The sequence below is a fragment of the Spermophilus citellus genome (genome assembly GCF_964194105.1).
Source record: "Spermophilus citellus genome assembly, contig: SCAFFOLD_444, whole genome shotgun sequence".
In the NCBI taxonomy this organism is placed as follows: Eukaryota; Metazoa; Chordata; class Mammalia; order Rodentia; family Sciuridae; genus Spermophilus; species Spermophilus citellus.
Window position 1 is genome coordinate 58,918 of NW_027672893.1, and position 15,798 is coordinate 74,715.

The 15,798-nt window shown below is 65.1% G+C and overlaps 1 protein-coding gene and 2 long non-coding RNA genes across 4 annotated transcripts; 1 reads left to right on the forward strand and 2 right to left on the reverse strand.

Annotated features, from left to right (window-relative positions):
* The first annotated feature begins 8,358 nt into the window (after window positions 1-8,358).
* Window positions 8,359-15,793, forward strand: LOC308640420 (regucalcin-like). Its single transcript, XM_081312347.1, has 5 exons — window positions 8,359-10,983; window positions 12,779-12,961; window positions 13,457-13,672; window positions 14,144-14,275; window positions 15,096-15,793. The coding sequence occupies exons 1-5, from the start codon at window positions 10,674-10,676 to the stop codon at window positions 15,311-15,313; spliced, it is 1,059 nt and encodes a 352-aa protein (XP_081168473.1). The 5' UTR covers window positions 8,359-10,673; the 3' UTR covers window positions 15,314-15,793.
* Window positions 10,953-11,805, reverse strand: LOC308640421. Its single transcript, XR_014020259.1, has 3 exons — window positions 11,377-11,805; window positions 11,146-11,310; window positions 10,953-11,075 (listed from the first exon to the last, which is right to left on the reverse strand). It is a non-coding gene; the product is annotated as an uncharacterized lncRNA (long non-coding RNA).
* Window positions 12,026-15,216, reverse strand: LOC308640423. 2 transcript variants are annotated; one of them, XR_014020261.1, is made up of 3 exons: window positions 15,079-15,216; window positions 14,842-14,931; window positions 12,026-12,801 (listed from the first exon to the last, which is right to left on the reverse strand). It is a non-coding gene; the product is annotated as an uncharacterized lncRNA (long non-coding RNA). The 2 variants fall into 2 exon arrangements; XR_014020262.1 differs by having other exon boundaries at window positions 12,027-12,801; window positions 14,849-14,931.
* Window positions 15,794-15,798: the final 5 nt, after the last annotated feature.

Sequence of the window (15,798 nt, forward strand, 5' to 3'; positions counted from 1 at the left end):
AGAGAGAGGGAGGGGTACAGGGGCTGTGAGCAGGGAGAGGGAGGGAGGGGTACAGGGGCTGTGAGCAGGGAGAGGGAGGGAGGGGAACAGGGGCCTGTGAGCAGGGAGAGGGAGGGAGGGGTACAGGGGCTGTGAGCAGGGAGAGAGAGGGAGGGGTACAGGGGCTGTGAGCAGGGAGAGGGAGGGAGGGGTACAGGGGCTGTGAGCAGGGAGAGGGAGGGAGGGGTACAGGGGGGTGTGAGCAGGGAGAAGGAGGGAGGGGTACAGGGGCTGTGAGCAGGGAGAGAGAGGGAGGGGTACAGGGGCTGTGAGCAGGGAGAGGGAGGGAGGGGTACAGGGGCCTGTGAGCAGGGAGAGGGAGGGAGGGGTACAGGGGGGTGTGAGCAGGGAGAGAGAGGGAGGTGTACAGGGGGGTGTGAGCAGGGAGAGGGAGGGAGGGGTACAGGGGGTGTGAGCAGGGAGAGGGGGGAGGGGTACAGGGGGGTGTGAGCAGGGAGAGGGAGGGGTACAGGGGGTGTGAGCAGGGACAGGGAGGGAGGGGTACAGGGGGCTGTGAGCAGGGAGAGGGAGGGAGGGGTACAGGGGGGTGTGAGCAGGGAGAGGGAGGGAGGGGTACAGGGGGGTGTGAGCAGGGAGAGGGAGGGAGGGGAACAGGGGAGTGTGAGCAGGGAGAGAGAGGGAGGGGTACAGGGGGGTGTGAGCAGGGACAGGGAGGGAGGGGTACAGGGGCTGTGAGCAGGGAGAGGGAGGGAGGGGTACAGGGGGGTGTGAGCAGGGAGAGGGAGGGAGGGGTACAGGGGGGTGTGAGCAGGGAGAGGGAGGGAGGGGAACAGGGGCCTGTGAGCAGGGAGAGGGAGGGAGGGGAACAGGGGCCTGTGAGCAGGGAGAGGGAGGGAGGGGAACAGGGGCTGTGAGCAGGGAGAGGGAGGGAGGGGAACAGGGGCTGTGAGCAGGGAGAGGGAGGGAGGGGTACAGGGGGGTGTGAGCAGGGAGAGGGAGGGAGGGGTACAGGGGGGTGTGAGCAGGGAGAGGGAGGGAGGGGAACAGGGGCCTGTGAGCAGGGAGAGGGAGGGAGGGGAACAGGGGCCTGTGAGCAGGGAGAGGGAGGGAGGGGTACAGGGGCCTGTGAGCAGGGAGAGGGAGGGAGGGGTACAGGGGGGTGTGATCAGGGAGAGGGAGGGAGGGGTACAGGGCCTGTGAGCAGGGAGAGGGAGGGAGGGGTACAGGGGGGTGTGAGCAGGGAGAGGGAGGGAGGGGTACAGGGGCCTGTGAGCTGGGGGAGGGAGGGAGGGGTACAGGGGCTGTGAGCAGGGAGAGGGAGGGAGGGGTACAGGGGGGTGTGAGCAGGGAGAGGGAGAGAGGGGTACAGGGGAGTGTGAGCAGGGAGAGGGAGAGAGGGGTACAGGGGAGTGTGAGCAGGGAGAGGGAGGGAGGGGAACAGGGGCCTGTGAGCAGGGAGAGGGAGGGAGGGGAACAGGGTCCTGTGAGCAGGGAGAGGGAGGGAGGGGTACAGGGGGGTGTGATCAGGGAGAGGGAGGGAGGGGTACAGGGGGGTGTGAGCAGGGAGAGGGAGGGAGGGGAACAGGGGCTGTGAGCAGGGAGAGGGAGGGAGGGGAACAGGGGCCTGTGAGCAGGGAGAGGGAGGGAGGGAGGGGAACAGGGGCTTGTGAGCAGGGAGAGGGAGGGAGGGGTACAGGGGCTGTGAGCAGGGAGAGGGAGGGAGGGGAACAGGGGGTGTGAGCAGGGAAAGGGAGGAAGGGGTACAGGGGGGTGTGAGCAGGGAGAGGGAGGGAGGGGAACAGGGGGGTGTGAGCAGTGAGAGGGAGGGAGGGAGGGGAACAGGGGCTTGTGAGCAGGGAGAGGGAGGGAGGGGTACAGGGGCTGTGAGCAGGGAGAGGGAGGGAGGGGAACAGGGGGGTGTGAGCAGGGAGAGGGAGGGAGGGGAACAGGGGGGTGTGAGCAGGGAGAGGGAGGGAGGGGTACAGGGGGGTGTGAGCAGGGAGAGGGAGGGAGGGGAACAGGGGGGTGTGAGCAGGGAGAGGGAGGGAGGGGTACAGGGGTGAACAGGGAGAGGGAGGGAGGGGTACAGGGGCTGTGAGCAGGGAGAGGGAGGGAGGGGTACAGGGGTGAACAGGGTGAGGGAGGGAGGGTTACAGGGGCTGTGAGCAGGGAGAGGGAGGGAGGGGTACAGGGGGGTATGACCAGGGAGAGGGAGGGAGGGGTACAGGGGGGTGTGAGCAGGGAGAGGGAGGGGTACAGGGGGGTTTGAGCAGGGAGAGGGAGGGGTACAGGGGGTGTGAGCAGGGAGAGGGAGGGGTACAGGGGCTGTGAGCAGGGAGAGGGAGGGAGGGGTACAGGGACCTGTGAGCTGGGGGAGGGAGGGAGGGATACAGGGGTGAACAGGGAGAGGGAGAGAGGGGTACAGGGGGTGTGAGCAGGGAGAGGGAGAGAGGGGTACAGGGGAGTGTGAGCAGGGAGAGGGAGGGAGGGGTACAGGGGAGTGTGAGCAGGGAGAGGGAGCGAGGGGAACAGGGGCCTGTGAGCAGGGAGAGGGAGGGAGGGGAACAGGGGGTGTGAGCAGGGAGAGGGAGGGGTACAGGGGCTGTGAGCAGGGAGAGGGAGGGAGGGGTATAGGGACCTGTGAGCTGGGGGAGGGAGGGAGGGATACAGGGGTGAACAGGGAGAGGGAGAGAGGGGTACAGGGGGTGTGAGCAGGGAGAGGGAGAGAGGGGTACAGGGGAGTGTGAGCAGGGAGAGGGAGGGAGGGGTACAGGGGAATGTGAGCAGGGAGAGGGAGCGAGGGGAACAGGGGCCTGTGAGCAGGGAGAGGGAGGGAGGGGTACAGGGACCTGTGAGCTGGGGGAGGGAGGGAGGGATACAGGGGTGAACAGGGAGAGGGAGAGAGGGGTACAGGGGGGTGTGAGCAGGGAGAGGGAGAGAGGGGTACAGGGGAGTGTGAGCAGGGAGAGGGAGCGAGGGGAACAGGGGCCTGTGAGCAGGGAGAGGGAGGGAGGGGAACAGGGGCCTGTGAGCAGGGAGAGGGAGGGAGGGGTACAGGGGGGTGTTAGCAGGGAGAGGGAGGGAGGGGAACAGGGGCCTGTGAGCAGGGAGAGGGAGGGAGGGGAACAGGGGGGTGTGAGCAGGGAGAGGGAGGGAGGGGTACACGGGGTGTGAGCAGGGAGAGGGAGGGAGGGGAACAGGGGGGTGTGAGCAGGGAGAGGGAGGGAGGGGAACAGGGGCCTGTGAGCAGGGAGAGGGAGGGAGGGGAACAGGGGCCTGTGAGCAGGGAGAGGGAGGGAGGGGTACAGGGGGGTGTGAGCAGGGAGAGGGAGGGAGGGGTACAGGGGGCGTGAGCAGGGAGGGGGTGGGAGGGGTACAGGGGCATGTGAGCAGGGATGCGTGGGTGGGTTCCCCATTCCCTCTCCAAGCAGATGACCTTCCACTGGGCACCCCCACCCCACAGCTGCTATGGTCAGGCCAGGTTTTCAGGATATAGGGTTCCCATTCTCTCCATATGGGACCCCCCTTTCCCCCAGAAGCTCTCCTGGGACTGTGGGGGTCATGCCTTTGGGGCAGGGTCTCCCAGAGTCTCTCTTCTGGTTCGGGAGGTCCTTGCTGCCCACGGCATGAGTTCTGTGGCCCGCTACTATCAGTGTCCACTCCACTGCCGGCCCTGGGAATGCCAAAGGCCCTCTGCCACCTGACGAGGTAGGGATGCGGAGAGGGAGATGACCTGGAGGGTCTTGGGGCCCAAGGACTCAGCAGGGTGCTGAGAAGAGGGGCAGATGGAGAAGGGACAGAGGGGACAGGGAGACAAACTGGAGTGATGAGGACCGAAGGCTAGGGACTGGGGTCCTGGCGGGGGGAGATGCAGGAAGGAGCTTCCCAGGACCCTGCAGAGGACCCCAACCCCAGAGATGTGGACCAGAGGCAGGATGTGCTTTGAGCCCCGAGGGTGTAGGGCTGACGGCGGCCAGCAGGGGGCGCAGGCAGTCTTCTGAGCATCAGCGCCGCTGTCTGCCTTGAGGAAGGGACTGGGTCCATCCCATGCTGACACACAGGGCAGGTGAGCAGGGCTGTCCCGGTCCTGCCGGCGCTGGACACACAGGGCAGGTGAGCAGGGCTGTCCCGGTCCTGCCGGCGCTGGACACACAGGGCAGGTGAGCAGTGCAGGGTGTAGGGCTGACGGCGGCCAGCAGGGGGCGCAGGGAGTCTTCTGAGCATCAGCGCCGCTGTCTGCCTGGAGGAAGGGACTGGGTCCATCCCATGGTGACACACAGGGCAGGTGGGCGGGGCTGTCCTGGTCCTGCCGGCGCTGGACACACAGGGCAGGTGAGCAGTGCAGGGTGTAGGGCTGACGGCGGCCAGCAGGAGGCGCAGGCAGTCTTCTGAGCATCATCGCTGCTGTCTGCCTTGAGGAAGGGACTGGGTCCATCCCATGATCACACACAGGGCAGGTGGGCGGGGCTGTCCCGGTCCTGCCGGCGCTGGACACACAGGGGCAGGTGAGCAGGGCTGTCCTGGTCCTGCCCGAGCTGGACACACAGGGCAGGTGAGCAGTGCAGGGTGTAGGGCTGACAGCAGCCAGCAGGGGGCGCAGGCAGTCTTCTGAGCATCATCGCTGCTGTCTGCCTTGAGGAAGGGACTGGGTCCATCCCATGCTGACACACAGGGCAGGTGAGCAGGGCTGTCCCGGTCCTGCCGGCGCTGGACACACAGGGCAGGTGAGCAGGGCTGTCCCGGTCCTGCCGGCGCTGGACACACAGGGCAGGTGGGCGGGGCTGTCCTGGTCCTGCCGGCGCTGGACACACAGGGCAGGTGAGCAGTGCAGGGTGTAGGGCTGACAGCAGCCAGCAGGGGGCGCAGGGAGTCTTCTGAGCATCAGCGCCGCTGTCTGCCTGGAGGAAGGGACTGGGTCCATCCCACGGTGACACACAGGGCAGGTGGGCGGGGCTGTCCTGGTCCTGCCGGTGCTGTACACACAGGGGCAGGTGGGCGGGGCTTTCCTGGTCCTTCCTGCGCTGGACACATAGGTCAGGTGAGCAGGGCTGTCCTGGTCCTGCCGGCGCTGGACACACAGGGCAGGTGAGCCGGGCAGTCTGATAAAAAGGTGCTCATGGAAGGTGACCTTGACACAGACTCAGGGCTGTGACGGGGGCAGCGGCAGGACCCAGAGTCACTCAGGAGAGGCTCAGGTGGAGGCTGAGGCCGCAGCCTGGGGAAGAGGTCAGCCTGTCACTCCTGGGACAGGAAAGTGCTCCTGCGGGACCCTGAGGCCAACCACATGCTCATGAGGGACATGGAGTGCTGGGCGCAGGAGGAGGGAGGTTCTGGCCCTGGGCTGCGGGATTTGGTGATGGAGGAGCGCTGAGCCTCTGTCTCAGGGAGACGTCTGTCCCCAGGCAGACCCACAGCCTGAGCCCCACCTTGCCCCTGTGCCTCTCCCAGGAAGCAGCCTAAGGCGAGGTGACCCGTGTGTCTGCCAGACCCAGGGTGCTTTCCTGTCACATAGCCCCTGGGCGACAACCCCCATCAGGAAGGAGTTGGGACAGGGGGTGCTCAGCTGACCCCCAAAGAGGCCACTCCTAGACAGGAGACATGATGGAGCAGTGCCACCACTCACAGACCCAAAGAGAGGAGGGCAGGGTCTCATGCTCAAGGACAGAGGAAGCCAGCTGGCCCACCAGGGGGCAGGGGGCATGACCCCGGGGCCTAGGCCTGTGTCGGGGTCCAGCGAGTCACTCCTGAAAGGAAAGTGACCACAACACTCGGAGCAACCAAAAGATCTTTATTGCAGCAGTGCAACAAAGAGAAAGGAAAGAAGGGGAGAGAGAGAGAGAAGGGAAGAGGAGAGATGAAGAGGGAGAGAGCAAGAGCAAGAGAGAGATAGAGAGCACATGCAAGAGAGACAAAGAGAGCAAGAGAGAGAGAGGGAGAGAGAGAGAGCAACAGAGAGGGGGGCCCAGCAGGAGGGAGTTTTTATAGCCCAAATCTAATGGGGCCTGTGGGTCTGCAAGCTGCCTTGTTGGCCCAAGGGGAGGTTAAGTGTTCAGCCTTGAGCGGTTGAATGTTCAGACTTGAGGCAAACAGATGATAAAGGACCAGATGGAGGGGGGTTTGAGTGCGCGGACCATCCTGCAGCCAACATCTGTTCAGCCTGCCCTGCAGACAACACAGTTCAGCCTGCCCTGCACCCAACAACTCCCGCAGGTCTCCCAGAGGGAGTACCGCCTGGTGGGCTCACCACAAGCACACAGGCCATTGCGGCTCCCAAGGTGCCTCAGGGCCACCACGGCTTCTCTGGATAGCCAAGTGGGTCGTGGGGCCAGCAGGCCGGGTCCAGCAAACTATCTCCAGGAAGGAAGGAGTGTCACCAGGAGGGTGAGAACTGAGAACTGGACACTGTCCATGTGACTGAGCCCTGCTCTGGTGGGGGAGCCCACCCCATGCCAGCAGGGTGGCAGCAGGACATCAGAGGAGTCACTGCAGGGGACACAGGCTCACACTGACTTGGCACAAGGCTCCTGCTCTGAGGGAGCAGACGGGAGAGGGTGGTGCCAGGGAGACCTGATTGAAGAGGCTCCCAAACCCAGGGGTCCAAAGAGCTGAGCAGAGGGGAGGGGGAGGAGCCCCTGGGCCCAGGGAACTGCAGAGCTGAGCAGGGGGAGGGAGAAAGGAGCCCCTGGGCCCAGGGAGCTGCAGAGCTGAGCAGAGGGGAGGGGGAGGAGCCCCTGGGCCCAGGGAGCTGCAGAGCTGAACAGAGGGGAGGGGGAGGAGCCCCAGGGCCCAGGGAGCTACAGAGCTGAGCAGGGGGGAGGGAGCCCCAGGGCCCAGGGAGCTGCAGAGCTGAGCAGAGGGAGGGAGGGAGGAGCCTGGTGGACAGGACATCTGGAAGGCAGGGATGAGGGGCCAACTTTGGATGCAATTTCATGGCCCTATTAGTGTCCTGCGCTTGGCACTAAAGTGTCACAGGGGCTGAAACCATTTCCCCAGTCCGGTGGGATCTTCTCCCCCAGCCTTGGAGGGCAGAAGGCTGAGACCAGGGGTCACAGGGCTTAGCTCCCTCCACAGGCTCCAGGGTAGGCTCCAGGCATGACTTGTCCAGCTACAGAGGGAACTTTACAGATGGTGGGAGTGCCAAGGTGGCCCTTCAGCACTTGGCCAGTGCAGGGGAACACTGGGGCTGATGTAGGAAATGACCACAAACCAGCAGTTGAAAACCACAGGAAACTGTCCTCTGCCAGCCCTGGAGGGCAGAGGCCAAGACCAGGGGCCCCAGGCTGAGATCCCTGCACAGACTCCAGGTGGCCCTGGGCGGGTGGCCCCTCACTGCAGTCTCTGCCTCCATCTCCACAGGGCTCCTCCTCTGTGTCTGTGTCCCCTCCTCTGTCTGTAGTGAGGACACTGCCATGGCATGAGGGCCACCTGACCCAGGATGGTATCATCTTGAGATCATTACCTAATTACATCTGCAGAGACCCTACATGCAAAAGAAGCCCTATCCCATGGTCCCAGGTGCACTTGGGGTGCTATTCAGCCCACTGGGGTTGGACATGGGGAGGCATCCCAGGTGGGGAGGAGGAAGGCAGGTGATTGACAGGGAGGAGGAAGGCAGGGGAGCAGGGGCGTGTGGGCAAGCCCATGTGGGATGCCTGATAGACTTCCAAGCAGGGTGCTGGGCACGGAGTCCCGTCTGGGAGCCCGTGTGTGCTCATCTACAAACGGGGGAGTCATGGGCAGGTCAGAGGGTGTAAGTCATGAGACAGATGAGATCATCCGCCCCAGGCGCAGAAGGAAGCTGCCCCAGGACTCCAGGCAGGGCCTGGGAACGGGCCAGCGTTTGGCAGGTGGAGGACGAGCACTCTGGAGGTAGGACGGCTGGACCACCAGGAAGCGGGGAAGGGTGGTTGCCTGGTGTCCTGTTTTGGGGTCACGGGGGCATGACAACTGGTTTGGTGCCAGGGCCCCTGGAATGTGGGAACAAAGGGCGTGTGGGGCTCTGTGCCCTCACAGTGTGTCTCAGGGAGAGCTAGGTCCTGTTGCATGGAGGCCACCACCCTGCCTGCCCAGCCAAGGGACTGCCTGCCACCTTTGGTTTCTGTCTCCAGCCCACTGTACCTTCCCACCAAGCCAAGGCAGCATTGTATCCTGATGCTCAAGATGTCGTGAGGTCTGACGCTGTCCAGCCGCTGTCTTTCCTTGGCTTGAGCATAGAGAGGAGAGCCATTGGGATGGATCAGGGGCCACCTCAGCCATCTTGACCTCAGGGTCCCACAAGGCTCCCTAAATATGTCCCCTTAGCTTTGAAGAGTTGCACGTCACTGGTGGTCCTGGGAGGTGTCTGCTCCTACAAGAGCCCCACAGAGCAGGTGTGTGTCCTGCCCACTGTGCCCAGAGAGTGAGTGGACACACCCATGCTGGGGTCAGCTCCAGGGGCCAATGCAGGCTGCCCAGCAGGGGGGCCTGATCTGTCTTCAAACCCTGAGGGCCAATCAGAAGGACCAGAGGGCCCCTCCCAATCTGGTGAGAGCCAGGCTACACTCTGACCTCCCCTTGAGCAGGAGCCTTTGGGATGAGGGGGCGCCCCCTGGCTGCAGCCAATGCTCCCAAGAGCCCCAGCACCTTTCACGGAGTGGAGGAGCTCCAGGTCCAAGCTCTCCATCCATTTTCCTTTAGACCCCCTCCACCCAGGCGGTGGCCTCTCCTGGGCTGTGGGAGCAGGAACCAGCCCCCAGCTCCCACCTTGGTGGTCTCCCAGACAGGCGCCTGCAGTCCAGGGCCCTAAGGAGCTCTGGGACCAGGGTTGGGGTGAGGATGCTGCCGAGCGCTGGCTTGGAACCCAGGAAGAGGAGGTTCCCAAGGGAGTCCTTCACCCACAAGGCGGGTTCTAGCCCATGGGGAGGGGACCATGGAGCCTGGGGTCCTTGGGTTCTGGGGCTGGAGCCTGGGGTGTGGAGGAGTTGGGCTCACTTAGCGGCATGGAGACGTGGGTGCGGGGACTCCACCTCCAACCAGCCAGCACCTCTCCTCTCCTTTCGGGGACAGGGGGTGGAGGGGGGACAACTTGCCTGTGCCAAGCCTTCCTCTACAGCGGGAGGAACCCTTGGCGTGGGCCTGCAAGAGAGCAGCACCTCCCGCGAAAATCCTCTCCTGGCGGAGTGCCCCGGCAATCCTGCTGGCAGAAAGTGGTGGTGACAGGAGAGACGCAGGGTCCCTGGCCCCACTGCAGTCATTCGAGTGGCACGTGGGCAGAGGCCGCTGGAGGAGCCTAGGGGAGGCTGGGGGAGTGACGCCCAGACCATCTCAGAGGGCGGAGGAAGACACGGGGAGGGGGCGCTGGTGCCTGTGAAGTTTGGGTGCCACGGCCAGGTGTGCGAGGCCGGGTCGGGACAGCAGGTGAAGCTCGGAGGTCACAGTGGGTTCTTCACAGGACGCCTGTGAGTAGAGCCCAGCGCCCCGCGTGCGTGTCCAGGGCTCCCGGTGCCTCCCCTGCGTCCCTTTGCGCCTGCCCAGCGCCCCGTGCGCCTGCCCAGGGCTCCCGGTGCCTCCCCTGCACCCCCTCTGCGCCTGCCCAGGGCTCCCCGTGCCTCCTCAGCGCCCCCTCTGCGCCTGCCCAGCGCCCCGTGTGCCTGCCCAGGGCTCCCCGTGCCTCCCCTGAGCCCCCTCTGTGCTCCCTGTGAGCCTGCCTGGGTGAGCCCCGTGGACCCCCAGTTGCCAGCGGGCGGGCTTCTGCAGTAGGAGAGGAGCACAGTGTCCCGCTGCCCAGGGCAGCGCCTGTGCGAGGGGAGAACCCAGGAGGGCTGGGGAGCCACACGGTGGGCCCTAAGGGGAAGTCTCAGGGATGCCTGGCGGGGCGCTGGCCGCGACCTGGGGGGGGGGGTCTCTACGGAAGCGAGGTCCCTGGGGCTGCTGCTTCTCCCACTCTAATGCAGGGCTCACGGGCGACTCCTGCAACTGCTGCCTCGGCTCTGCAGGACAGAGCAGGTGACATGCCACCGCCTCGGGCTCTGTTGATTTGGCGAAGCGCAGAGGGAGGGACGGGGGGGGGGGGGGAGGGCGGAAGGGAGTTGCCGCCCCCACCTGGTGGAGCCTTCAGCTGGCTGAGGCCAGAGTGCGGTGGAGTCCCAAGGAGCTGAGCGAGCAGGACAGGACCAGGGCTGAGGAGCACGTGAGCCGCCCCAGTGTGGGAGCCCTGGGCTCCTGGGCCTCCTGGTGCCATCCAGGAAGGGCCCTGTGAACTGAGTCCCACCGAGCGCAGGGGTCTCACAGCAACCCAATTAACAGGAGCATTAGAAGTGAGCCCTTCTGGAGGAGAGGTCTCCTGGGCGGACAGGGCAGGGTGTGTGCTCCGGAGCCAGCCACCTGCAGATCGCACCCCACCCCAGCCTCTGAGCCGGGCCCACCTGGACAGTGGCTCAGCTTAGCAGCCCCTGCTTCCCAGGCTGTAGCTGGGGGGCCTGGAAGGTGGGGGAGGTGGGCACACTGTGCCACCAGAGGGAAAGGGGGACTCCTGGAACCTTGCCAGGGGGTGCCTCTTCAAGTGACGGGGCACCTGCACCGTTCTGTCGACCTCTCGGGTCATGCAGAGTGCCAGGCGGCACAGAGGAGCCAGCAGGGGTGCGGGCTTGGCTGGGTCCCTCTCTGCATCCCCATGTCTGCCTGGGTGAGGCTTCATGAGCAGAAGAGGGCTGTCCTTGAGACCACAGGATGTGTCACACACCCGGGAGCGCCCAGCCCACACAGTCCAGCAGGCCTCACCCGATGGCCAGGAGAATGGGACAGGGAACAGGGCACTCACAGCCCTGTCCTCCTCCCAGGCCATGGCGTCCCCCAGGATCGAGGCTGTCATCCGGGAGAGGCACAGGATGGGGGAGTGTCCCGTGTGGGAAGAGGAGACCGGGCAGCTGGTGTATGTGGACATCACCGCCAGGACTGTGTGCCGGTGGAACCCAGTGTCTGGGGAGGTGCAGACCGTGGGCCTGAGTAAGTGGACCTGGGGGCTGCAGAGGGTGGGACAAAGGAAGTGGGCCTGGGGGCTGCAGAGGGTGAGCCTGAGGTAGCTGGGGCTTGCACACCTGTGTGGCTGATGACACCGGTGGGCTCACACACCTGGGAGGTACCTGTGTGTCTGTGGGGCTTGCACACCTGTGTGGCTGGCGGGCCCACACACCTGGGAGGTACCTGTGTGTCTGTGGATCTTGCACACCTGTGTGGCTGACAACCCCGACGGGATCACACACCTGGGAGATACCTGTGTGTCTCTGGGGCTTGCACACCTGTGTGGCTGATGACCCCTGCGGGTTCACACACCTGTGTGGCTGACCCTGTGAGCCCACACACCTGGGAGGTACCTGTGTGTCTGTGGATCTTGCACACCTGTGTGGCTGACCCTGTGAGCCCACATACCTGGGAGGTACCTGTGTGTCTGTGGATCTTGCACACCTGTGTGGCTGACAACCCCGATGGGATCACACACCTGGGAGGTACCTGTGTGTCTGTGGATCTTACACACCTGTGTGGACTCTGACCCCTGTGGATTCACACACCTGGGAGGTACCTGTGTGTCTGTGGATCTTGCACACCTGTGTGGACTCTGACCCCTGTGGGCCCACACACCTGGGAGGTACCTGTGAGTCTGTGGATCTTGCACACCTGTGTGGATGACGACCCCTGTGGATTCACACACCTGGGAGGTACCTGTGTGTCTGTGGGGCTTGCACACCTGTGTAGATTGCTGACCCCTGTGGATTCACACACCTGGGAGGTACCTGTGTGTCTGTGGGGCTTGCACACCTGTGTGGACTCTGACCCCTGTGGATTCACACACCTGGGAGGTACCTGTGTGTTTGTGGGGCTTGCACACCTGTGTGGACTCTGACCCCTGTGGATTCACACACCTGGGAGGTACCTGTGTGTCTGTGGGGCTTGCACACCTGTGTGGACTCTGACCCCTGTGGATTCACACACCTGGGAGGTACCTGTGTGTCTGTGGGGCTTGCACACCTGTGTGGACTCTGACCCCTGTGGATTCACACACCTGGGAGGTACCTGTGTGTTTGTGGGGCTTGCACACCTGTGTGGACTCTGACCCCTGTGGATTCACACACCTGGGAGGTACCTGTGTGTCTGTGGGGCTTGCACACCTGTGTGGACTCTGACCCCTGTGGATTCACACACCTGGGAGGTACCTGTGTGTCTGTGGGGCTTGCACACCTGTGTAGATTGCTGACCCCTGTGGATTTACACATCTGGGAGGTACCTGTGTGTCTGTGGGGCTTGCACACCTGTGTGGATGACGACCCCCTGAGGAGCAGAAGCAGCACTCTGGGAGTGTCCCCCACTCACCCTCACCCTCCCCAAGGGCAGGTGCCACTGTCCCCCTTGCAGATCAGGGCTGGCCCCAAGTCTGTGTCTGGCCTCAGGCACCCTCCTGTGGAGGCCTGCCCCAGGCCCAGCGGTCCTACCCGAGGACTCAGGGGCACCTGCGGCTCTCACACTGGCACTGACGTGAGGAGAGACCAGCGCTCTCCGCTCCTGCAGTCCTGGTGGCCCTGCAGGCAAGCTCGGCAGCCTCCAGTCCCATCTGGAGGCCCTATGGTGGCCGTCGTGGGGAGGGGGTTGCAGAGAGGTGGTCCACGCAGGCCCAGCAGGACTGGTCCGGTGCTGAGACGTGCTCTGTGCCCTGACGGTGCCTCCTGGCGGGAGACCCATGGGTGGGGTGGCACCGTCTCCTGGAGAAGCAGCAGCCAGGCCACTCTGCTGTCCTCTGTCCTCCCAGGAGATCCTGTTGGCTGTGTGGCTCTGCGCAGAGAGGGCAGCTACGTGGTGGCCTCTGGCACCTGCCTTGGCCTCCTGGACTGGGCGACGGGGCAGGTGGAGTGGGCGGCCTGGCTGGACCGGGACAAGCCCCACAACAGGTTCAACGACGGGAAGGTGGACCCCGCCGGGAGGTTTGTGGCAGGTGAGCTGCTGAAAGGACTGGCCCAGGCCACCTGGAGAACCTCCCGTCATGGTGGGTGCTGGCTGGGTGGGGACCTCCGGAGCTCTCCCCAGGCTGCTGGCAAGCAGCCCCCGGGGGGCCATGCAGGTGCTGGGCAGCCCACAGGTTCCCTCCTGCTCCAAAGCCCATGGCTTCTAGGTCATTCTTCCTGGGTCCCTGCCCAGAGAGGACCCTGGGAGGGTCGAAGCCGCCAGGGTGGAGCAGCGGCCAGGGCCGCTGGCCAGAGGCTATTCACGTGCAGCTGAGGGCCCTGCACCTCTGCCTGAGCAGGCCTCTTCCCAATGGAGCATCTCTGGGGTCCCCCCTTCGCCCAGCACAGAGGCTCACTCACAGATGCTGCCTGAGGGCCATCCTGCCTGCTGTCCCCGACTGAGGGTGACCACAGCTCTCAGCACAGAGGGTCTGTGTGGTGTGGACAGGGCAGGGTGCTGCCCACTGACCTTCCACTCTCTCCAGGCACCATGCCAGAGGCTTCCGCCCCAGGAGTGTGGGAGCCGGGGCAGGGCTCCCTGTACACACTCTACGCTGACCGCTCCGTGGTCAGACAGCTGGACCAGCTGGGCATCCCTAATGGGCTGGACTGGTCCCTGGACCATCGCACTCTCTACCACGTGGACAGCCTGGACTACTCTGTGCGGGCCTATGACTACGACGTGCAGACAGGAGGCCTGGGTAGGGGCCGCCTTGCTAGCCCCCCACGCCCTCCCCAGGGGAAGGTCTCCGTGGCCAGGCCCCCACACCTTCCCTGGGCAGGGCCACCGTGACCAGCCCCCCACACCCTCTCTCGGGTAGGAGCCTCCGTGATCAGCCCCCACACCCTCTCTGGGTGGGGGCCTCCGTGGCCAGCCCCCTATGCCCTCCCTGGGCGGGGCCTCCGTGGCCAGCCCCGCCCAAGCCCTCCCTGGGCGGGGCCTCCGTGGCCAGCCCCCACGTCCTCCCAGGATAGGGGCCTCTGTGGCCAGCCCCCCCATACCCTCCCTGGGCGAGAGCCTCCGTGGCCCCCCCCCACACCCTCGCAAGTCCCCTCCTGGGGTCCCAGATGCGCCACGGGGTCTGTAATTCCCTCCCGTTGTTGAGGCCACGCTATGTGACCTCCTGGTCTGGGCAGTGAGGGGCCACGCGCCTCTGTCTGTCCTGCCGCAGCAAACCCACGGATGGTGTGCCAGCTGGAGCCAGATCAAGGCATGCCAGATGGGCTGTGCGTGGACACTGCGGGGACACTCTGGGTGGCCTGCATTGACGGAGGCAGGGTGATCCGCATGGACCCCGAGACAGGTGTGTGCAGAGGGCAGTCGGTCAAGGAGGGGCCATGGGGTGCTCTGGGCCACGGTGTTCAGGGTCCGGGAGTGGGAGGGCAGCAGCACCTGCTTGTCCAGCTACAGGGGACCTGTGCAGATGGCGGGAGTGCCAGGGTGGCCCCTCAGCACTTGGCCAGTGCAGGGAACACAGGGGCTGATGTAGAAAATGACCACAAACCAGCGGTTGAAAACCACAGGACCTTGTCCTCTCCCACCCTGGAGGGCGGAGGCTGGACCAGGGTTCCAGGCTGAACTCCCTGCACAGACTCCATGGGGCTCCTCCTGCCTCTCCAGCTCCTGGGCTCCAGGTGGCCCTGGGCGGGTGGCCGCTCACTGCAGTCTCTGCCTCCGTCTCCACGGGGCTCCTCCTCTGGGTCTGTGTCCCCTCCTCTGTCTCTGGGGAGGACACGGCCATGGCACGAGGGCCCCCTGACCCAGGAGGAGCCCACCCCAGGGCCCTTCACTCACGACCTCTGCAGAGACCCTGTTCCCACACCAGGTCCCACTCACAGGTTCTGGGGTGCAAATGTGGACAGGACCCACCTCTTACCATGGTGTCCAGCTCCCTCCAGGGCTCCAGGGAGGCTCCTCCTGCCTCTCCAGCTCCTGGGCTCCAGGTGGCCCTGCTGACCCCTGCAGTCCATGAGGCAGGGCAGAGTTGGGGATCAAGTGCTGCAGGTGCCAGGGAGAACCCGCAGGCCCAGGGCCCCACTGGGGAGTGGGCACAGTCAGGCCACCTGGGGTCCTGCAGCAGGCGGGTGGCTGGGCTTAGGGACGTACCTGAGCTTTACTCACAGGGACGCGGCTGTGCACCCTGGAGATGCCAGTGTCCAGGGTGACGTCCTGCTGCTTCGGGGGGGCTGACTACTCCGACCTGTACGTGACCTCTGCAGCGGACAGCCTGAGTCCAGAGCAGCTGTTGCGGGAGCCGCAGGCAGGACACGTCTTCAAGGTCAGTGGGGTCTCCCTGCCAGGGTCAGCTTGGCTCCCGGCCACAGCTGCTCGCCAGGTGTAACACATCTTGACCTCGGGGACTGGAGCAGGCTTGGCAGCATCCATGGGGACCTCTGTCCACCTGGAACACAGCCCTCCCGAGGCCCCACGTGCCCTGCTGTGCACAGAGACGTTTACGGGAGGTTTAGGAAGCTGGCGTGGCTGGCACTGCCGGGAGACTCAGCCGCGCCCAGGGACTCACCTCCACCCTCTCCTCCCGCAGGTCACGGGCCTGGGGGTGAGGGGCCTCGCGTCCCGCCCCTTCGCTGGCTGAGGGACCCCACCGTCCAGCGCAGCTCAAGCCAGGCCTCCGTCCCTGGGGTCGGGCCAGGCTCGGCTCTGGCGGGGCGCTCCCTGCCTGACCACTGTTCACAGCTGACAATAAATGTGGCCACCTCAACGTCATCTCTGCAGCTGCTGTCCCCCAGGGACCGCCCCACGCTCTGTCCAGGGTCACCCAGCTTCAGCTTGTAATGCCCCCGTGTGTTCTCCAAGGTCCCCACGGGT